Here is a 24,767-nt window from a genome sequence, read left to right as displayed (position 1 = left end):
AAGCTTTGACACATTTTCGAATTTTAAAATGTAGACTAACATTTATAAATAATTGACATACAATGAATTAAAGGTGTAATACATTCTTATAAAAGACACGTTTGAGTGATAAGAAATAAATAAAAGGCCAAACACACAGACATGTGGTTATTCCACGAATGTTTTTTTATTCATATCTGACTGAGATTTATGATAGTCTCTCACAGTTTGTATTTGCATCCTCTGTCATTTCTTTATGTGGCACCAAATATGTACGGCTTACATTTCTAAGGATTGAAATTGACCGTCTGCCATATCATCACATTCATCTCTTGTCATTTATCTTAAATTGTCTTGTTCAAAACTCTATTTTGGGTTACAGGGGATAGCTGGAGGACTGGATTGTCACTTGTCATTTTTATATCCACACACGTACGCACACACACACACACACGATTTTCGATTCCCAACTCTAGTGCAGATACAAATATCTAAGCAATCCACCAGAATGGTTTAGTATGCAGTTCTGTATGCTACACAACATGTTTGTAAAGTAACACTATATGGAAAACCCAAAAGCCATGCGCACATGCTCACCCATACACCTCATGTTGGCCATACTGTCTGATTTTTGAGCCTTGCAAATAATAAAAACACTTCAAAAGTCACTTTTCATCATGTTTAACTATATTTGCGAGAACATTTGCAAAACCTTTCTCACACAAACATAGCAAAGCCTCCGCGCACACATACTTTGGGCTTAGTCTCATCTTATTTACTATGTGACTATCTGAAGCACAAAAAAGGCTTGGCAGGTACTCGGACAGACAAACATAAGCGGGTGAACTATAGACAGTAATAACCTACAAAGAACATTGTTAACACTGACAACACAAGACTTCTCATTAGGAATCCCACAAACCCCATGCCATTAAGACAACATGAAATGTAGGCCTATATACGCATTACATTATTTTCAAGCAACTCATAGGGAACATATCAGCTGTTTTTTTTCATGCAAGCTCTTTTAACAAGAAAGCAAGCAAAGGAGGTCGTCTGCCTCCTGAATGCAGTTCCAGTAGACCAAATGCAGAGTCCTGAGCTCTAGGGTCAAGCAAACGAAAAAAGCCTGAGATGTTTAATGTGATGTTCTTTTGGGGAGAAGGTTGATGATCTAATGGCCAGACATCACTCAATGCCTTTACAAACATATGCAGTCTTCTGATGATCTGTTGGGAGTAAAGGATCATGGTGGAGTTTTGGCTGGTAACTTCCCATAACATCAGCGCTCACAAGAAACAACAATAAATATGTGACAAGGCTTAAACCGAAGAGAGAGAAATAAATGAATGCAGATTCTCATGCATTTGTCCATCTCATAATGTCCCAAGTTCAACTTTGTTCACTGAATATACTGTATATACAATCCTCTTGCTTTCTTTATAGGTCCTTCTCTATATCACATTTTCAAAGAGCTGCATGGATCTCATCATATTTTCATCCTGTGGAGAGATAGCAAGAAGAGAAACTTGAGTGAGCATGGTCATGTAGTTCTTTAGTTTGACCACAAAGAGTCAGTATTATATTTTTAATAATACTGAACTTATTACATTGTAGAGCTTAACATATATGTTAGATGTTATATATATGTGTGTGTGTGTGTGTGTGTTCGTGTGTGCATATACAAATTAGTTAGAAATATGTTAATATTTAATTATATAATATTTATAATAAATATAAATATGTGTTTTTTTTACAATGTTGAAGTTTATACCACTTATAATCTGGTTTTACCTCCTGGCAGGCAAGGACAAACTCCTCTAATGTTACAACCCCATCTTTATTCCTGTCCATTTTCTGTAGAAGAGTAAAATGTCCTTTAGTTTGTGTTGACATTTAATTCATTCAGGCCCAACATTTACTTAGTGCTAACCTCAAAGAAGACATCCACATGCTGCTTTGGTACGTCCCCTTTTAAAGCAGGGTACGTGTATTTGCCCATCATGTCATATATAGCCCTCACTATCTCCGTCATTTCCTGTCATGAATGTAATTTAAATAAGTTATGTTAGCTTTTGCTGCTCTTTACAATCCAGAAAGTATCACACACATACTTCCTTGCTGATAAATCCATCTTGGTTAATGTCATAGAGATGAAATGTCCACTCAAGTTTCTCTCTGACCGTCCCACGTAGTAGTGTGGACAGTCCCATCACAAAGTCCTGAGAAAGAGAGAGAAATATGAACTCAATTCTGTGAGCAAATATTTTTAGACTCGCACAAGCTGTGCTTTCATACCTCGAACTTTATAGATCCATTATTTTTGGTGTCAAATGAATTGAAGAGATAATGTGCGTATGTGCCGGCATCTGTACAAAAATAAGACAAAACAAGTTAAAAACCATTATATCTTTGATATGAACTAGGTGTGTCCTATGTGAGGATTTAAAGGAGTTTGCTGAAAATGCGCGTACCTCCATGAGGAAAAAATTGTGCGTAAATGTGTTTAAAGGTCTCCTCATTCACCACTCCACTTGGGCATTCCTGGAGAGGAAAGCAGCATATATTATTGGTCTTATATTTGCAAATGCACAGAATTCACACAGAAGGCGTGCCACCTAGTGGTCAGTAACATATCTGCAGGTTTTGTTTTGGTCATTTTTATAAAAAAACAATTGCATATATTATTGTTTAATTTAAAAAAAGTATCACATATGCATTAAATTACATTATAGATTAAAACCTACATAATGTATACACATTATACATTAGATAAAGATACATACAATGTTTACCCAAATTCTTGTATTTTAATATTTGGGCAATTCCATGCAAAGTCAACCTTAAGATGAAAAATTACGTTTTTTTCCACAGGTTTTCACAACTGATGGCACATGTTAATATTTGGTGGTTTAAATATCCTCTCAAAAAAAAGTCTCTCAAAAACATGCAACCTTTTTTTGTCACATCCATAATTTATTACCTCTTTTTAAATTGAAAACGTATGCATAGACTGATATTTTTGTGATATCTGGTCATCAGGGGTTTAGTAAAATATAAATAGATGGATCAAATACATTGGTAATAAATACATTCTCTGAGATTTACATTCACGTTTTGACTGAAAATGTCAAGAGAAAATACTGCTTAATATTTGACATTTTGTCCAGTGGCGATTTGCTGTAAATTGTAAAGGAGTTGAAGTACTTCAAGAGTTGAAGTAAGGTTTACGGTGTAATGACATCAATGACAATATTCTGCTTCTACAAGCCATTGTGTCTTTAAGGATGGATGAAATAATGATGTAGGGGCTGTACTAAAAAAAAGAAACGGCTTTCTGAGCTGATGTGGGGGTGTGCTGCCGAGCGTGTATGTGTGTGTTTAATACAGCGTGTGATGCTTGTAATGTGAAATATGACTGGTTGACTGTTGCTGCAGGCCAGCATGTTGTGATTAGTGACATGTTGGATAATGCATCAAGAAACAATACGAGTTTACAGAGTTTTAAAGATAGATGACACACAGCTAACAGAACCACAGGGAATCTATATGCAGATGAGATACGATGATTCATAAAAGAAGATATTGAAGCAAAAAGGTTTATTACATAAACACTATCAGCTTCAGAAACGGTTTGGGAGCGTGTCAGAAGAAATTTGAGGAAAGTAAAAGTCAGCCATAAAGCATGAATGAGAAAATCAAGACGGGTTATGAGAGAAGCGTACATTTTTGAAACCCCTGTAAAGGACTTGCAGCTCTTGCTTGGTGAAGTTCGTCTGTGCTTCGAGTTGCTCCAGACCCTCCGGCCGGTGGCATACCATTGTCATCTCCAATTCATCATCTATCTTATCTACACACACACATAGAGGGAGAGAGAGAGAGAGAGAGAGAGAGAGAGAGGCATGTACATTTTGTGTTGATAAACTGTAGATGATTCCCCTTAAGGGTAATAAACATGGAAACAAATGGGACAGCTTAAAGTATAGGGTTATAAAATAATGTAGATACCATAGCTCATTGTATCGGAAGAATGTCATTTGAAATTAAATTAAATAATAACAAATCGATGCAAAATAGGATTACAGCAAAACAGAAGAAACTAAAGACAAATTTACTTTCAAAATACAATTATGTCAATTTCATATATATGCAATAACTGTGAAAACAACATACTTTTAAAGTATTTAAAACGAAAGAATATCTGGGACATCCCAAGGTACTAAAAAACACCATGGTACTTCTACACACTTAAAAAAATGGTTTCAAAGAAGCATTTTTAGCGGCATTTGACGGCTCACTATACCTCCCTCCCTTTCGAAGCACTGCGGCCGCTCTCACAGGACGTTTTAGTGTCGAAGGAGATAACGTATTTACATAAAGGGCTCTGTAGAGCAGTTTGTCTGTTTAGGGCTACTGTAGAGACAACATGGTGAATTCCATGCAAGGGGATCCGCTGTTTTTGCAGAAAGAAATAGCTCGTTCTAATGTTATAAAAACATTAAGCTTCCTTTTAAATATTACACACAGCACCTTAAAAGAAGGCAGAGCATGGTAATATTGTAACTTTGGAATGATCAGTGATGTCAAGTCTGCTTTTCTTTACAAAAATTTCAAAAACATTCTGGCATGGTAGGAAAGAAACTAAAATGACTCATGTGTCTCAAGACACACTCGTGCATACACACAGCCCCCTGCAGGGCCTGCTGCTGCTGTCTCAGCTCTGGAGAAGTGATTGGGTTGTGGGTGGAGAAGCAGATGAAGTGAAGGGGGAAATCTGCAGAACAGATGAATGTGGCCATGGGTAGCTTAAGAGCCCTTCATCTTTCACAGAACTCTGTACAGCCTTATAAATTGCCCCAACCCCTCTGTCTGGCTTTCATTTGCACACGCACACGCACGCACACACACACACACCTGTCCTATACTTAAACACACAGTGGTGGTGATGGCATAACAGTTAGATTAATACTTAAGTATAGTATCTAGTATTGATACTAAACAGGTATATATACTTTCTCCTATCTCAGTTTAGATCTGTATTTAGCACTAATTGTGATCCGATTGGTCTGTGATGAGCTACGAATAAGTCATTTACAGTACAAACAACATGTCAACCTCTGGCTCAGCCATTTGTGATGAGGTTGGAGGCGTATCGCTTAAGAAGACGTTAAGCAGAGAACTGAAAGTTTGACTGAACAGAAGATAGTTAGTTGGGCAAGTCAGCAACCAAAATAGAATACTGTGACAGCACATACTTTAAATGAACAGAAAAAGAGTATGTTATACAGCAGTATGTGTGGGTGCAGTATGCATATATTACAGACATATTACATTCTATGTTTTCACTGTTGTGTGATCCGTATTTGTCCACTTTTCACATACTTATAACAACTGCGAAGTTACTCGGGTACATAAAACAAAAATATAACTGTGTGCCAACACATCAAATGGACCAAATAATGATGAGAACACAGCCAATAAAAGCTCGATGAGAGCCCCTTCAATACTTCTCAAGAAGATCTCAAGAAGCTGGATGATAAAATGCCAAAACAACAAGTTTACAAAAAATGAAATTGAACATAGTTAAGATTTATTTTAGATGTATTATTTCCAAAATAATTCCTAGTTACAGTTGTGCAACTATTTAGTTTTCATGAGTGCACTTATATTCTATAAGGAAGAAAATATATTAATAAAGATGTACACTGTACAAAAGAACGCATTAGAACCCATTATAAATTAAAATTTTGTCCACACTGATGTGGCGCAGTGCCGGTCACATCCCACATGGTGCAAGTGTTTCCAAACTTTTGACTAATAAAGCATAATTTTGCACTATTATGTGAAAACCTCAAGATGTTCCAAGCACATATGCTTCCTACCTATTATAAATTAAACTATCAAGGAGGATCTATTACCTCAATTTTTACCTTGTACTCAGCATACGATCACATCAGCTCAGTGATTTATAGCACAATCAATAGCACACCTCAGTCACTAATGAGTTTTATTCATTCTTTATTTTCTGTGTACACCTCCTCTCCTATAAATAAATGAATACATACTTCTGGAAAATAAATGAACTGATTACATAATGTTTATATTTTTAAAAGACCGGGGGCCTGTACCATGAATGTAGCTGAACAAACTCAGGGTTACAGGATTAGTTTTGGGTTGACAAAACCAAACCAACGTGATCAAGCTTTGTTGGTACCATGAAGCAGCTCATGGAGTTTCTTTGTCAACTCAAGCTTCGATCCTGAAGCTAAGATTAGTTTGCGCACGCGTGCACGTGAACGAGTGACGTCAGCATGACTAAACCAATCGCATTATAAATGAATAAAGCGATTTCCACAATATGAACACAAAGTTGAATTTCAGCCATGGAGTGATATGGTTCTGCTGTCTACGCAAGAGAGAAGTGTTTCAGAAACACTGCTGATTGCGTTAATGTTAAATTAAACGACTATATAGTACACATATTTACTGTAGTGCTGTAGGGCAAACTGGATCCGCGGGGTCCTCGGTGGAACTAAGAGGTATGTGTCCTTGCGGGCAACTTTTTTATGTAAGGCATGGGTACAGAAATATTACAACAAATGTTAATTGAAGCTCCCGCATATTGCAATTTAACCTGCGTGCGGACAAAAAACATCCATTCAGGCAGCAGAAGCAAGAAAGAGAACCTTACACCTGCTTCATCATTCCCTTCCGAGTACACATGAGAGGAGTTGCGTGCAAATAAAGTTCATTCTCATATATTCTGAACTTCTGTACAAATTTGTTATAAACGGCTATTTTGACAGGCAAATGACACGTACCGCTTCTGCATTGTAAACTCTGACATCTTACATGTTTAAAATCAATTAAACATGCACCGTGTAGGCCTACTGATGGTTCATATCAAACAAGTTGCCCAAAAAATAACGCGGACTGGTTGCATGTTGGTCTCCTTTTAGTCTGATATGATGCTCTGCAGAAAAAAAACGAGTTTATTTTTTTGCAGAAAGACAACGGAGCTCAGAATTATAAAATAGCGGTGTGTTCTGCAAACACAGAGAAGCGGAAGAAAATATTAGAATTACACTTAATAAAACGGGCTGCTTTTACAACAGAATACATAAGCCTTTACATTTAATAAACTTTGCGCCATTAACCAGGGTCAGTCTCTTCATTGAAGCCTTAATAAAAACTACGGTTGAGGACAAAGAAAATTTTTCTTATACAGTGAAACTGAAAGTGTTCCTAGATGTTCTGCACCACAGACAAGAATGTAAAAAATCCAATGCAAATACATGTGATACAATAAAAGTGGAATATAAGTAAGTATATTGAATTTCATATGAGTGTAAGGGAAAGCCAGCAAATCTGTAAAATCAGATTTTACCTTTATAGTTGTAGTGATAGTCATTACGGTAATCATTGCACGTTATGTACTGCCCGCTTAAGACGGGGACTACGGTAGTAGTACGGGGTTCATCCGTAATGCCATGGCCTGTGAAATGTTAATAAAGACGACTACGAGTTAACACAGACGTGCGTGTGTATGGTCCTTATTCCTACGAGTGCCATCCTAACATTACAATAGTAACCAATATTTTATTTTATATTTTTATTTTATTAAACCGTATAAAAAATAACCATTCTAACACGCACTGTGAGTCAGTTACGTCACCTATATGTTTCTTTGCTCACAGCTGATTGGTCAAACTTCAGTCTGAGATCTTGAATCTAGAACATAGCCTGCCCCGGAGCAGGTTAGCCGTGCAGCGTAAGATACCATGGCGACGAACACCGATTAAAGCCGAGCTACTTTCATGGTACCTAAAACTCAGGGTTGGCACAAACTAAACTGAAACATAGCTGGCTAGCCACCTAAACCAGCTTCATGGTACAGGCCCCTGGTTAGTCTGGTTAGGACTCTGTTGTGGATAGTCTAGGTCGTTAGAGCATAACTAAAGATAGAGGCTGAAACTATTCAACCAGCACAACCTCGGAAACTGGTTGACCAAGAACGTCTGTTAAGCCTGGTGGGAACGCTAGTCTCCAAAACACAACATATGTTCCAGGTTTGTATGTGCTCTCTTTCTGTGTTGGTCCTCAGAATATTAAGTCAATGATATTAATATCATGCTCTTCCCCTTTGGCTGTGCAATTATCTGCATTAAGTCAGCTAATCCACATCACTTTATGTATTGTTTGTGAAAATTCTTTGCTTGCATAAAATGTCATTTCTGTGCCATCTTAAAACACATCAAACGCTTGAAATCTCCATTTTACCTCGAGCAATTCAGAAGTCCTCTACAACATCATCCTCATTTATTTTCCAATCATGCTTGCTTGTTATAATCTCTTTAGCAGATCCCTGACAGAACCATTTTCAAACAAACTCTGTCGCCATATTGCTGCAAACTTGAATCTACTTACAGCTAAACTGATAATATAAACATAAACATGAATCGAAAGCGAATTACAACAACATTCGAATGCATGATGAGAAACAGCATGCAGTAGAGATGGGGATGACCGGATGTGAAGCTCCTACGTGTGCAGTAAAACGAGAGGGAAGCTCCTTACTTGCTTCATCATTCTTTGTTATCACCTCTCTTCACCTGTGAAAGATGTGTTAGTAAGAATGGAAATGGGGGATGGAGGTGAGAGATAAGGGGAACATACCCATTAAAAGAAAGTGGATGGGACATGCCCTGTTTGATTTTTCATACATCCATTCTATGTGGTATGTTAAAAGGAGTTGGATAGTCTGTGTAAAAATCCAATATTTGTGGTTCAAGTTGTGGTTCAAGTTCACAGTTGTGGTTCAAGGTATACATTTTGAGGAACACACAAGTTGTGGTTGTTGTCAGTAAATTACAGGTCGAAGAATATAAAGGTCAAAAGACAGTGTCAGGAGCAACACACAAGAATAGGGTCTGAAGATGGGTGTGTTTAGTTTAGGAAGAAGCAGAGAGACCGATAAATGTTTAGAAGGTAAAAGAACGAGATGTACATCAGCACACTAAGAAATTAGCTATTTTAGAGGAGCAACAGAGCACAGCATGAAACTGCAAACTGTTTCTTTCCATTAAAGGGATAAACAGTGACCAAGAGCATAGAAACAACAGTAGCAGGAACACACTAAAATAAACCCACATCAAACACAGAAGTAGTTATTAGTGCCATGAGAGTGATTCTCCCAACACAGAGAAAAGATAAGTTAGAACAACACCCATCTTCCTTGATTCAAGTCAAGTCAAGTTTATTTATATAGCGCTTTTTACTATTTTCATTGTTACGAAGCAGCTGTACAAGAAAACACATTGACTGTAAGCAAAACATACAAGGTTATGCAAGTGAAAACACAGGTCAAATATCCGACAGACTAAAAATTCTGTATAAAAACCTCAGAGGGAAACCAGCTGATATCCAAGTTGGCCTCAAGGTGGCCAAAAATTTAAAATGAGACAAAATTAGCAGTGAAATACATACAAATATTTCTTATTTTTTGGCCATATTTATCGCTCATACAGGTTTTTCTACTTAATATTAATCTTCTAAATATTTTATTTGGTAGATATTTTGGTTTTGTGAGGGGGGGGGGTATATTCTTCATTGCAATAGGGGGTGTTGTAGTGAAAAAGGTTGAGAAGCCCTGATATATTGGCACTCTAAACAATTCGAAAAAATAAGGCACAATATACTGTATTAACATGAAGGAATTTTCCGTATTCATTTATACAATCGTTTTACCTTTATTTTATGTTTTGCATTGCATCTTAGCATTAACCGAAATGTCCGTAAAATAAAGGAAAATGTACTAGGAATTTTGCCAGTACTTTATCCGTTTTTTACTGGATTGTTTTTACACTGTAAACCAAAAAAGAAACAAATATTTTATCAATTAGTCACCCTCATGTCGTTCAAAATCTGTATATGACACAAATGAAGATGTTTTGAAGAAATGCCTTTCTTAATTTTTTGTCGATACAATGGAAGTCTATGTGGAGACTGTGTGGTTTGGGAAACCACTGCACTTCAGTAAGAAGTCAATGACATTAGATGCCAACCCATGGTGTCACACTAAACAGGTAATTTTCCGCCCACATTCTCCCACAGGGAGCCGGTCTAGATAGATCACAGTGATGTGACAGATCTGTAGGTTAATACGTCAGAAGAGAGAATGCACAAACAGTTAAATAGCATGAAATTAATATTTGTGAGCAGCTGCCCCAAAGGCAGTGCTAATCACTTGTTACTGCAGCTCGAAGTTCCTCTGACATTAAGACTGGGGCACAGTTACTGCCCCCTGAGAACCGAAGGGCAAACCAGAGCAGTCAGAGGCTTTTGCTTGGAGCCTGATGTCCTAAAGCATTTGTCTCGTGGTAAACTGCTTGGCTGGAAATGGTGGAATAGAATAGCATCTGACAGATGGGAGCTCATTATTATGTCTCTAAATTAAATTCATTCAAACTATTTTGGGTTAGAATTTGCAGGAACTGTTCATGCAAAAATATATCGTAAAATCTTTCATCACATGTTCAGGTATCTCAACTGAAATAGCATTGCATTAGCAGTACAAAAGGTTATGGGTTTGAATCCCATGGAACACACATACCTGTAACATCTGATCAGTCTACGTCAACCACGCCCCCCCCCCCTTCTCTGACGTAGTGTTACAATACCTAATCGAATGTAAAGCTTCCCTTATGCAAAGAAAATATGTTTTCTACTATATATAGTTATTGCCACTTTTTGTATATACAGTAGACAAATATAAGCACATGGTTCCAATATACTGTATATGTAGGCCTATATAATTGAATACAGTATATATGAAATATATATTTAAATATATTGCATTACATTTTAAAAGATATTCCCATCTTTTGTTACATTTTTACTTGACAGTCAGTGTTCAGGTCGCTTTAGATTCTGCCAAAGCGTCTGCCAAAATGAAAAAACATAATAAATGTATAAATGATAAACAGCATAAACGGATCATGTTGTTTAAAGGTTGCTGTAAATATGTTTGGTGCAATTTTGGAAAATGTATTGTACCTTTAACTAGAACACATGAATTGTCCAGAATAAAGATAATAATACAAATAAATGCTTATGTCATTGTAATATAAAACAAATTGTTCAAGGTCATTATACATTGGGTCTGGAAAAATATCTTCACAAAAAAATGATCAAGGCACCTGTGTAAAAAACAATTCTTCAGATTTGCTATTAAATGTAATTATTGTATAGTGTGTATCTCATTATTTTGTTGTGTGCAAAATGTCCATGCTTACAATGACCTTTTAGGATGGTTGCAGGGATAAATGAACAGATGGATAAATTATTGACGCCTCAGTGGATAATGTGCATTGCGTTACCCTAGTTTACCCAATAATTTTGGGTTTAACCTTGTGCGATCAAGCTATGCTGAAGCGAAGCATATATGTACTGACTGAATATTATTTGTGCCTGTGCCGCCACGTCTATGATAACATCCCATCATCTGTTCCATCAACCTTTACAAAGCTGTCTCCATGACAACTACACCACGGCGCATGTGAAGAGGGCTGATATGTGATCAGAGTGTTAAAACACCCGCTCACGTACCAAGATGCCACACACACACACATTTCGATGTTTATCTGAGAGGGGTGAGGTTAAAGCATCATTTGTAAACATCGGAGAGTGATGTGCTGCTCGTGTGCTGGATATCTTTTGTAACCTGCATCTCAATCTCGCTTGTGTTTGGTTTTCTGGGTTTATTCATTTAACAGTGTTTGTTTGTAAATTGCTGTCATATCAAACAAGGCATACTTTCTTTTCTTTGAGCATTTGTAATGTTGCAGTTCTCTTTGGTTTAGTTAGCCATTGATTTAGAGCTGAGTTCAAAACTCTTTGTTTCCCTCTCTCTCTATTGCACGTTATAATAATGCATAATAAAAAAAAAAGTAAATTCTAATTTTCCTTTCTAATCCAGATTACACAATCTCTCTCAAGGTCTCATCTGTTAACGTACCTCTGGTAGGTTGTCTTTGTCTTGTCTGCAAAGTCAGTGTGCCCACTACTGCTCCCATGTTGTCACCGCGGAGACAAGCGTGTTTAAACTAATACGTGTTAAATCCACCAGTCTGTCTTTTGCTGTTCTCCTTTCTTCAAGAGCCTTGCTGAGAAACCCACTGTTGTTTCTTTCGGCACTCTTCTTTCATTTGTGAATAGATGAAGAGGAGCTGGATTATTCTTGCTAAAAGCATATGGTTTCTTCCTTGATGCCCCTCCCACACATTTCTCTCTCTCTTCAGTTTCACTGTCTCTCTCCTTTTCTTTTGCCTTGCTCCCTCGCTGTTGGTGTTTCTGCTGGGTCCCGTTTGTTATTCAGTGTCAGAAATTGCTCACTGTGATGGAAAGCAGTAGGAAGTGTGTGAAAAAGAAACGCTCCTCTCTTCCTCAGCCTGCCTCTCAAGTACAAACACACACACAGCAAGCAGATTTCTTCCTTATGGAATTTAAATGTTTCACACTGCCAGAATGTGTCAATATGGGTAATGACTTTTCTTTTACACCCTACTACTCAGTCTTCCATTCGCTCTCTCTCTCTCACGCAGCCACACACAGTTGAAACTTTCTATGGACAATTGTCTTTTTTATTGTACTAATAATATTTTTCACTTTCTGCCTGTAAACTTGACCCTTTTGACATTTTTATGTTAACACATAGGTACATTGTATAAGATGTTTTAGGATTTTTTTCCAATACTGGGTATCCTCAAATGACCCCAAAGAGAAAAACAGATAGATTTTTCAGATGAAAACTGCTTCCTCAAAAAAAGCCACACACAAAATTTAACACAGATGCATCAAATGAGTAGTTTCATCATCCACTGTTCTTTTTTTGTGCGTGTATTTCGTGACTTAATAAAATGAATATTTCATGGATCGGGTAATCTTTGAAGCATTCTAATTCTGAGTAATATACTATGCAGAAATGCCTGTCTATGTTTGTTAGTCTCTGTACTGTATATCCTCCTTTTGTTTGTTCATATTTTCCTTCATTACTGGGGGTCCAACCCCACTAAAAATTCAATTTAAAGATACGCAAGCAGAAACAAGGAATAACAGAAAGATAATATAGAGAAAAACTCAGACATTCCCCAACAGCGATGTCTTTTCATCTCTAGTTTCCAAACACCAGGTCTGTAACCTCATTACGTAATATTACAAAAAAAGATGACACATCAGACAAGCTTTGGGATGGGAGTTTGGAACGAATTTGAAGGTAATGAGTAATTACATAATATCAAATTATGCAAGTACTCTGTATTACGCAAACCCTACAGTTCTGACCTGAAAAACATGGCAATATATTCAGACGAATCCTTGATCTTGGGATAGACGTGTGCACTGCATCATTAGGACCCTGGGTGTTATCTCACTAACTGTATCCAGAAGTTATGATGTCCAAGCCTCATGAGGTCATTGCAGAATCTGCCAATCTTTTTTGTAGTCGATATAGACAGATAGATGGACGGATAGATAGACGGATAGGCATATGGATGGATAGAGGGACAGACAGAAAGATAGATGAGGGATCGGATGGATGATAGAAAAATAGATGAACGGATAGATGAATGGACAGAGGGATAACAGATACATAGAGGGATAGACAGAAAGATGGATGGGTGGGTGGATGTAAAAGGCTTGGATTGATGGATGGATGGATGGATAGAGTGATGGAAAGATAGATGAGGGATAGATGATAAAAAGAATGAACAGATAGAAGAATGATAGAGGGATAATAGATACATACAGGGATGAATAGACAAATGGAAGGATAGACGGAAAGAGGGATGGCTGGATGGACAGAAAGATAGATGATGGATGGATGAATGAATGAATGATAGAAAAACAGATGAACAGCTAGATGAATGGATCACAGATATATAGAGGGATGGACAGAAAGATGGATGGATAGATAGATAGACAAATGGATGGACGGAGGGATGAACAGACGGAAAGAGGGGTGGACAGATAGAGTGATGGACAGAAAGATAGATGAGGGATAGATGATAGAAAGAAGAATGAATAGATAGATGATTGATAGAGGGATGTTAGATACATACAGGGATGCGCAGATAGATAGATGGAGGGATAGAGAGATGGACAGAAAGATATATGATAGATGGAGGGATGAATAGATGAAAATAGGGATGGACAGAAAGATAGAAGATGGATGGATGAAGGAATAAAGGGATGGACTGATGGATAGAAAGACGGCCTGACATATAGATACTATCATTGTTTGTTCTTGGTAATTGTTTTCTGGTATTTTTTGCTTTGGCACTCGTCCATGGAAGAGAAACACTGATACACAAAACGTCTGGCATGTGTTAATTCTATGCAGGCAGGTGTAAGCATCTTTTCTCACTCAGAGGTGTGTGTGTAGGACTTTCCCTTGCAGACACCTCATCGAAACTGCTAATGCATTGTGAAGATGACTGCCAATGATTGGCTTACCCTTGAAAACATTCAATGGTGTGAATTACAGTCAAAAACTTGCTATCACTGAGATGCTACCGAGAACATATGATCATCCTTACACGCTTAATAGGGTTTAACAGAAGTGGTAGTAAAACCGCCAAACTACAACCCCAATCCACATCAATTCACTTGTCTTCTCATTCTTAGGTGTGTACATATTGTTCCCATATTGCGATTAATTGAGTTTTTTTAAATTGTTATGTACTTTCAAAATAAATATTTTGGTCTTCCTTACTAATGGTAATATAGAAAACCCAACTAAGGAATGGTCAATGATTCCGTAGTTCACTGTATAGTTGCATTGCACTGTATAGTGCATTGCTTGATGTAGAACATTAGTAATGGCACATTTCAACTGAAATCAATGGATATCAACCTCATACAACTGAAGCAGCACAGTTCAGATTCAAGTCTGGTGCCGAAGCCGACAGACAGTTTGTGTCCTCAGATATATACTCACAAGTATCTTTAGTAAAGTCTTCAAACACGCTTTCTGTCTTTCTGCCCAGAACTGCCTAATCCCCAAGGTTCCATAATCACTCTTCAGGTCTTCAGTATACAGTATACAACTGTGCGTCTCTCTCTATTGCTCTTATGAGTGAGTGAAAAAACACATGCTCTTCCATGTGAGCGCAGAGGTGTTGATATTGAAACTGCATTTTTCGAAATGGTTTCAGTAGTTCTGTACAAAGGCACAACGCATCTGCGGTAAATCACAAACGGTACATTTGCATGCTGTGTAGGTCAATTAACCTTCGGGCTTGAATTATCACTAACAAACCGCCTTCTTTTCCTCATCTTTTATGCATATCCTTGTCACGTTTGCAGCCTGATCGTTCCGTTTTTTCCAAAACTACAAAAACATCCCCTTCATCTTCCTGGCTAGGGGCACGCTATGAGCATTATAAGGTAATCATATTGGAAAAAATTGCCTTGTGATACGTTCATAATGCCTTCTGTGGAGCACGAGCCAGACGCTCACGTTTATCTGGGTATTTAAGATGAATTGTAGTTTCTTCTGACTTCGAAGTACAAAATTTAGCAAGTAAAGGTAGCATTGTTAACCTTTTTTTGCTTTTAAAGACATCGCAAAAAGGGGGTTCTCTTTTTCAAAAGTTTTATATAACATCTAAGGACATTTCTTGCTGCAAATCTAGGTTAGAAACCCCCACACACACATTTAAATCTGAATTACACAAGAAGAATGAAGAGTGTGACAGAAAAATAACATATCTATATAATATTATATGAACCTACCTGTCCTGTAGACCTGTTTGGTCTGCATAGAGAAGGTCCCAAACACCACACCCATCCTTAGTACAGTTCTTCACTTTTCACCTTTCTTGCTTTCTCACGTCGGATCAAATCTGAGTGCCTAGTCCCTGTTTTCCTCTTTATCTTCTGATCTCCCGACACCCTTTCACTCCTTGTGCTGCTGGTTATCTAACTCAAGCTGTCTCTGAGTTTCAACCTCACTCTGACTGTCTATCATGTGGACTCTGAAGGCTGCTCATCATATTCTGAGCTTTAAATTGGGCTGAGAGAGAAAGAGAGTGAGTAAGAGAAACAGAGCTAGAGAGAGAGCGATAGCATAGCGAGAAGTTCAAATATTGGTGGAAGAAAGGGGCAATTTTAGAATTGCAGAATAGTGCATGAAAAGAAAATATCAAATTTAGTCCAGCAGGTAAGACGATTTGAGGCATCCCATACATTAAAGGCATATAGTTCACCTTAAATGAAAAGTTACCCTCATGTCGTTCAAAACCTGTATATGACTCTGCTCTCCAGAACACAAAGAAGATATTTTGAGAAATGTGACAATAGTTTTCAAGTAGTGGTTGTTTGGGCTTGTGTGTTCTGCAGAAGAATGTCATTCAAGTTTGGAATGACATGAGGGTGAATAAATGATACAAATATTAGTTTTTAGGTGAACTATCCCAACAAATAATAAATATAGTTTTTTCAACAGGTTTCTTTGAACGCCATCTACTATTGGCCAGAGAAACATATATTCTCACGTAATACTCAAACAAATCAAAACGAAAATAGTGCCACAACGTACAACATTAAAAAAACTATACACTTTTTATCAACTAGTTATTAAGGCTTTTTATTTTTTACTGCACCAGTAAAATGTTTACACCATCTTGTAAAGTTTTTAACATTGAAGATTTATACATTTTCAAGTTACTTTTAGTTACATTTATAGCAATTTTGTTACATGCATTTTATATTAAATAATTTTTTTGTTTTTTATATTTTATGTCAGTTTTTGCTTTTGTTTAGTTATTTATTTATTTAAAGTGACTAAATATACCTGCCTCAATTTAAACATATTTCGGTTTATTGCTAAGGGGACATTTTTTATTTCAATTTTGTTACGTTTTCAAACAACTTTATGACTATTTTCTTCAAATCTTCAAATCAACAAAACTTTAAAAGTTTTAGTTTTAGTTAACTATAACTGTACACTTTTAGTCTTTCCTTAATAACCATATGCAATTTAAACTGAGTTCAAACATGAATTTGATTCAGAATGCTGATGTCCAGTAGAAAAGCTAACATGTTGACAAGTCCATTGGATTTGTAACCCAGATACATGGGGTTATGTTCTCAGTGGTCAGAGTATCACAGTTTGAGGATTAAAATAATCACTTTAAGCAAAGCGCTGACTTTCATCCTCTTCAACATGGTGGAGTGAGTCTTATCTATCTGGGCCACTTAAACATCGACTTCTCTCACTGCAACTCTCCATATTGACTTGTTTGCAGAGGGAACAGAGATTCAATTTCATTCAACAATTAAAACACAAGTGTTCAGGCTATTGAAAACAGAGCTTTAAGAGCATCAAGTGATTGAGTCGTGAAAATCACACAAAGTCATCAGCACAAAACAGAGCGAAAGCATGCGTTGGTGGTGGTGGGGGGGTGGCTTAGAGGAGGATGGAATGATCAAGAATGATCTGAGGACGACAAATATTTGTGTGGATGAAGCTCTGCGCATTTGATCTCTTTACAAATCTCTCTTCTGCTCTGTGATTCAGTATTCTATTTGGAGGAAGCTGTACAGTGAGGTCCAATAGTCTAAGAGCACACTGAAAATCTGAGATTCTAAATCTAATTTGGAAAAAGAAACACACTGATTTAGGGATTTGAACAAATGCATACAAAGCAATCTAATGGAGAAAGAATATGATTCAAATCTAAAGTCACAAATCCAAATAAGCAAAATTGTGACATTGATGCAAACTTCTTATGAAACATCAAATTTATATCCAGCAATTTCATTCACATGTAAAGTTTTTGCAAAAGGTTTTCACTAGAAGTCAGATGTCAATATTTGGTTGTTTAAATTTCTTTCACTTTATTTTTTCAGTTCTCTGTTTTAAAGCATAGTTTTCTACATAACAGTCCTATTTCCCATAACAGTCCATATTTATTATAATTAAGCACATGAAAATAAAGTAACTATTTTGTGTTCTATAAATCTCTTCTCCATTTGTTGTACGCATTCTAATTCACAGGAATCCTACAAAGTACGCTGTCTCTCAAAAACATTCATCCTTTTTGTCCCCTCACAATAATTTTTCCATCATTAAACAGAAAACTCGTTCATAGGCTGATATTTTTTGATCATTAGGGTGTAGTAACATATAAATGGTTCAAAATATTGTATAATTTCTAATTCAAGTTTTGACTAAAATGTCACATCCATAACACTGGAATTGCCCATGTCAGTATAACAAATACCAGTATTGCCAAAACGGCTGTGAAAACAACCAGGTTTTGTAGTATTTTTTATATTATCCTTTAACCTTTCTAAAGTCTTATGTTTTTGCCACGTTCTATGCCACACAATGCTGTTAAAGCAATGGAGACATTCCACACACTTGGAAATGTGTAATAATTTTTTATTTGACCTTTCACCACCGGCTCAATTCTTACAGAGTGTCTATTTACACTGAGTGCAAATAGCCCACTCACCACTTTCTGAGTGGAACAGAGAAAGTGTAAGAACAACAACAAGTTGAACACCGGCTTCAGTGGCATAGGGTGTAAAGTGCTTTCTTAATAGCTTTGATTCGGTATACCCGAGCTCTTTCATTTTATTCCATCACATATTAGATAGTAAAGGCATTTATTTTCAAATAAAAGAAGAACATTTATCTGCAAATTTGCCTAACAAGTGTTAAATTATAAAATTTTAGGGGTAGGTGTAGGGCTTAGTCTGTTAGTTTGCAGCAGATAACACATTCGCAGGCAAGTGCCGCATCACATACGACAACCTGCGACACTTTCTGTTTGCACAAGCTCAAGTTCAAAGTCCTGCTGCTGATGCAAGATCAGAATTTACAGAGCTGCAGATGCATGTGTTTATTGTGCTTTCACACCCCATATGAACTTGATTAAACACATTTAATAAAGAGTTATGTTTTATCTTGTTATAATTTTATTTTCAAAGTGTATTGCATATTAAAATTCAAACCTATTTTGAAATTAAAATGGACTATTACCAACACTCAGTTTGGGTCCCCCCACCTCTCAGTGCGGCCCTGCTATTCACTCAAAGGTTATGTTCATTATTTTTCATCTTCAATAGTCTCTGACTTTCAGATTGCACTAAGAACATGGAAAGGAAAAAGAGACACACTAGCTGAGTTTGTGGACAGCGAGAGAGAGTTCCACCTTTATCTATTCTTTTGTTCGGGCAAGTGCTGATTGCTGAGACACAGCCCAGTCTCCTAAAAATGTGCGCGCACAACATTTCCTATCCTTTGATCTGCTCATATCTGTCTTCTCCTTAATCATTTCCCCCAGCACCCCCATTACCAGCATCTCTTCTCATCTCTGTTACTGATGTCAGAGAAAATAACTGGTGCAGAGTATCCAGGGGCTTGTTTTGGTTGGTTCGGCGTACAAGAAGTCTTCACAAATGAGATCCCTTTAAGATCTTAATGGTTTCTCATAGACAGCAACGAGATTAAATGAAAACCAAGCAGGCATTTTTAATGAAAGGTAAGGCTTATCCACTCAAGAAATTAATAGTACGTTATGTAAGAGATAAAGACTTCAATCAAATCAGTATCCTAATAAAAGCTTTTCAATTTGGTAGGCCGGGTCATCTCATGGGGACATTTGTGTTGGGATCACTTGAACAGCCGAATATTATTTGCTCTATGTTATGGGACACTCTCCCCTTCAAATTGATCTGTATGATTAATTTTGCAATGGTAATAGTAACTGTACAGTACTGTGTCTCTCTCTCTCTCTCTCTCTTTATATATATATATATACTGTATATATATATATATATATATATATATATATATATATATATATATATATATATATATATATATAATATATATTTAAGAGCTTTAAGACATGTTTTTCAATTGTTTTTCCTTTAATAAATAACTCACATATCTCCTCAGATCAATATTTTATCAAGTCTGCACTTAAATGTCAACAATGTCTACGTGAACTCAAACATTTCTCATTAAATTCTTCCAACACTGAACAAACCTTGCTAATGCTATTTGCATTCATTACATAGCTTCATAGTCTTACTACACGTCAATAAAGATCTAATTTCCATCCATTTTATGGCTCCTGAGGAATCTCAGTATCTAAGTAACATCTTAGACAGTTAAGTTGATACTTAAATGAAACAATTGACAATTTCATTGAGTCTCCTCAGCTATAAAGGAATAACCTCAGAGCAATCAAATTCTCCTCTGGGGAACTGAATTTCAGCTATATCTTTATGCTGCACTCCTGACTATTGGTAACAAGTAGGAAAGAAAAAAGAAAAAGGAAATAACTGCATGGCAGCTTGAAATGTTTTATCCCGAGGCTCGGCAGCTCATTACACAGTGTTTTCGAAGCTAATGTGTCACGCAGTCGACAGCAACAGCTGTATATCACAGTGCGTGAGTTACAGCCCGAAAAAAATCTTCAGCCTCCACATACAGTAGAGCCGCAGTTCACAGCAAGGTACTGCTTCAGACCCGCTGTCAACTAAAGCACTATTTACATTTTACATTTATTCATTTGGCAGACGATTTTATCCAAATATTTTGGTGGACTTTAGTAGAACTGTATCTGTGCGCATGAGTTTTATGAGTTATTTTTTATGCAACAAAAAACCATAGCATGTTCACTTGGTCATGTTTATTCAAGTCAAAACCTGAATATATATTCACATCTAAAATAGATCTCTCAGGTTTTCACACTTTAAACTGTTCTTCTAGAAATAAAGCACATTTTTGCCTTCTATGCAATATGTTGAGTTTTCTGGGGATATCTGTATGTTTCCTTAATATTCAATCATGTTCTCATGGCTGTTAATGCACACATGAGCATTAAATCCTTTAATGTACACTCTTTAAAATAAAGGTTCTTTGATGTATTGGAAGAGCATTTTTTGTCTAAATGGTTCCATAAAGAACCTTTTACATCCCAAGAACCTTTATGTTTCTCAAAAGGTTCTTTGTGGCGAAAAAAGGTTCTTCAGATTATGTAAATGTAAGAAAGAGATGGTTATTTAAAGCAGGGGTTCCTAAACTTTTCAGCCCGCGACCCCCATAATGACAGTGCCAGGGACTCGAGACCCCCATTATGCTTGGAGACCGGTAACTGCGCAAAATCACTTATTAGGTCCATCCAAACACGCGCAAAACGACACTTAAAAATGGTAATGGTAATGTTTAACGTGGTGCTGTAAATTGACTTGCAGTACCTAACCTAATGCGGTTGCTAATGTGACGTAGTCATCTCAAGGGTCACGATCAAGAGGGAGGAAATTCCAAAGGCTGATGGCTTTTTCTTTGCATGGTTTTATTTTTAACTTAACTAATGTTTGTATATGTTGTTACATTTATTGATTAGATAAGCTATTCCTTATAAAAAAGCTTTTTGGAAATCATCTTGCGACTACACCCTCGCTGCCTTGCGACCCCTCCTTTGAGAAACCCTGCTTTAAAGAACCATTGATTGAATGGTTCTTTGCCACGTGTGTCCTGTGTGTATCTTTGGTATTGCATTGGGGCATATACTGCCCTCTTGTGGTTACCAATAACCCTTAGTCAAAATATGATGGATAGTTTCCCCAAAATGAAAATTAATTAATCATTTATTTAGTCTCATGTCATTTCAGACCTGTATGACATTCCTCCTTCCTTCCTTCCTTCCTTCCTTCCTTCCTTCCTTCCTTCCTTCCTTCCTTCCTTCCTTCCTTCCTTCCTTCCTTCCTTCCTTCCTTCCTTCCTTCCTTCCTTCCTTCCTTCCTTCCTTCCTTCCTTCCTTCCTTCCTTCCTTCCTTCCTTCCTTCCTTCCTTCCTTCCTTCCTTCCTTCCTTCCTTCCTTCCTTCCTTCCTTCCTTCCTTCCTTCCTTCCTTCCTTCCTTTCTTTCTTTCTTTCTTTCTTTCTTTCTTTCTTTCTTTCTTTCTTTCTTTCTTTCTTTCTTTCTTTCCTTCTTTATTTCTCACCGCAATGATAGCTAATATAAGTGAATGGTATATGTCAACCACATAAAGATACCCTGAAACGCATCTCCTTAAAATAATAATATAATCGTTCCACATCCAGCGAGTTTCGTTGGCCTGTCTGTCAATCATTCTGCACCTCCGGTTTACATGTCATTTGGTTTGGTAGATGGTATGTGCTGTAACAATTAGCCATGCAGGCTGTCAATCACCAAACAGTAAGGCAGGTTTTTGTAAAGGGGGCGTGTGACAGTTAATCAGCTCCTGCTGAAACGAATTGCAAAAATAATAGATCTCTCCCTCTCTCGGTTTTACATATGGCCTAATGGTAGCTGTAATAAGTGTGCAGATGGCATTTGTGAGACAGCAGAAACACCAGAAGGGGGCAGCATTTCACATAGAACTCCATCTGGGTACTAACTGAGACCATCATCCTGTGCAGCAAATAAATGTTTTCCATAGAGAAACTTTTATCAACAGCTGTCCAAATTGAAGCTGCAATGCCATCATCTCTGTTCTCTAAGTCACATGTCATGAGTTTTCTGTATAGTCAATTATTGCTTAACATTGACTGCATGAACAGAGACTATGTCAGAAATTTCAGCAGTAAAGCATGAATTTTCACAACAACATTACACACAAAATCTGAATACAAATGGATAGCTGTAGCATCTCAACAGATTAGTTTGAAAAACACACAAATGTTAAAAAAACATTTAAATCGGATTCATTTGTGGGAAGAACAATCAATATATACTGTACAATATATTAGAGATGTCTATTAAATACCACATGCCCCATTGATCTCCATGGAAACCAGATTCCTCTTGCACAACCTTAGAACAGACATGCAACCATTGACTTATCTTTTCTTACAATCCTAAAATATAACACTGTGTCTAAAATAAAATCAAAGCAGTGTTTTGATGTTATGACAAAGACTTTAAATAACGTTTGTTTTGTTTTGCTTTTACAACCAATATATACTTATATTTTCAGATATTGTGTTTTTATCAACATGAAATAACCAACAGGGCAAAAAGATATAACCCTTAAAAAAGAAATATTATGTAATTTATTAAGTAATACATTTCTGTATATTGAACCAAAGTTATATATTTTTCAATACACGAAAAGCAGCAATTATATTATTCAATATATTGTAATATATTAAAACATATTATTCAATATTTTAAAATCTATATTAAATAATGTGTATATATATTGACGGCTAATATGTGAGAACATGTATATTCCCTGCATAAGGAAAGCCGTGCTCTGGCAGGTGAAAAAGGAAACACAAAACTAAAACATTTGCCTTTGTTTCAGTAATGCAGTACTGATAAACACTTCGGTGAGCATATCTGAGCTGACCATCTCAGTAAGGCTGGCTGGTAAGCAGTGCAAGATCGACCCGTTGCAAAGTGCCATGCCTTGGGTCAACGAGCATTTGACAGACGAGAAACAGAGGTGAAAAAAACAATGGACGAGAAAGCAACGAAAGGAAAACAGAGCGAGAGAATATAAAAATGTCACAAGAAAAGGCAAAATGATGGATGGGGATGCTGCGGCTAAAAATAAACTGCAGGAGGAAGTAGATTACATAAATGGGACGAGCGGTTTAAAAATTAAAAGTGGAGACGTGCACTGTTAGCTTCAATCTGCTGTTAAAGGAGAGAGAGTGAGGGAGATAAAAAGAACAGCAAAGGAAAGAGATAATGTAAGATACCCTAGATTAAAGTAACCTAGTATACGTTTGAAGGGATAGTTCACCCAAAATTAAAATGATGTCATCATTTATCCACTTTCTTTTATCCACCAATTTAGTTTTTCTGCTAAACACAAAAAAATATATTTGGATGAATGTTTGTAATCAAACAATTCTGGGGCACTATTGACTACCATAGTAGGAAAAAAACGACTACTATTTTAGTCAATGGTGGCCCGGAACGTTTTTGTTTCAGACAGTCTTCAAAATATCTTCTTTTGTATTGAACATAAAAACATTTGTACAGGTTCAAAACAGCTTGAGGGTGAGTAAATGATGAGAGAATTTAGTTTTTGGGGTGAACTATCCCTAGGATAGCATAGGATAGACACCAATAACACAGTATGTCTCTGACAGAACCTTGGCACATAATTTGTTGCACACTGTTTGTACCAAAGACATCTTTAATACATCAAACAGTTCAGTTCGGAAGGGTTCACTATTGTTTTTAAATATTGCTTCGTAAACCATTCATATGATTGCATGATGCGCAGTGGGGGAAAATACATTGAAGGGTAATGAAAATATATAGGTATCAAATTTGTGGACATACACTCTGTGCCCCACGTACCCATCCAGAGAACACCAGCATCGTGGCACCAAGCCATGCATGGCCAGGCACCATTGGGCAAAGATAAATGTGTGTGTTCTGTTGTGCGAATACAAAGGGTACAGGGGGCATTGAACAGAGAGAAAGACATCTCTAGAGAGAGCTCAGTCCAGGTGTTCCTAAACAAGCGCGTCCAAGTGTGTGCGAATGACCCTCCAGAAACTGTGAATGTACGCAATGTGCGGCTGCTTTCTAAAACTCACTGAAACAGTAACACATTTTAGGGACGCCACAGTCTGGTAGGCTCTGTGGACGATGCACATGCTGTACTGTTCTTCTATGACCTCTCTCGGTTTTAGCTTATCTCTCCATTCAAGTCAATTAAAGTGCCGCTGTTAAAAACGTCCAGGGTAACTATGGTAACGTATACACACCGCATGTACTAGGAA

The 24,767-nt window shown here is 36.9% G+C and overlaps 1 protein-coding gene across 3 annotated transcripts in view; it reads right to left on the bottom strand.

Moving 5' to 3' along the window:
- Positions 1-142: 142 nt before the first annotated feature.
- The window catches only part of kcnip1b (Kv channel interacting protein 1 b), a 29,402-nt gene continuing 4,777 nt past the window's right edge, over positions 143-24,767 (bottom strand). Inside the window, exons 1-8 of one of the 3 annotated variants that reach the window (XM_079448894.1) lie at positions 15,772-16,280; positions 3,705-3,829; positions 2,454-2,523; positions 2,278-2,348; positions 2,094-2,201; positions 1,913-2,017; positions 1,774-1,836; positions 143-1,481 (exon numbers count right to left, since the gene is read on the bottom strand). In XM_079448894.1, coding sequence (XP_079305020.1) covers positions 1,434-1,481; positions 1,774-1,836; positions 1,913-2,017; positions 2,094-2,201; positions 2,278-2,348; positions 2,454-2,523; positions 3,705-3,829; positions 15,772-15,826 — 645 coding nt within the window. In that variant the 5' untranslated portion in view covers positions 15,827-16,280 and the 3' untranslated portion in view covers positions 143-1,433. Of the gene's footprint in view, positions 1,482-1,773; positions 1,837-1,912; positions 2,018-2,093; positions 2,202-2,277; positions 2,349-2,453; positions 2,524-3,704; positions 3,830-11,995; positions 12,360-15,771; positions 16,281-24,767 lie in introns of those variants that run through there. The other 2 variants (XM_079448893.1, XM_079448892.1) reach the window with 2 other exon arrangements.

This window comes from Barbatula barbatula (assembly GCF_947034865.1).
Source record: "Barbatula barbatula genome assembly, chromosome: 24".
NCBI lineage: Eukaryota > Metazoa > Chordata > Actinopteri > Cypriniformes > Nemacheilidae > Barbatula > Barbatula barbatula.
Note: the sequence above shows the minus strand (reverse complement) of the source record. Positions and strands in the feature narration are given on the sequence as shown.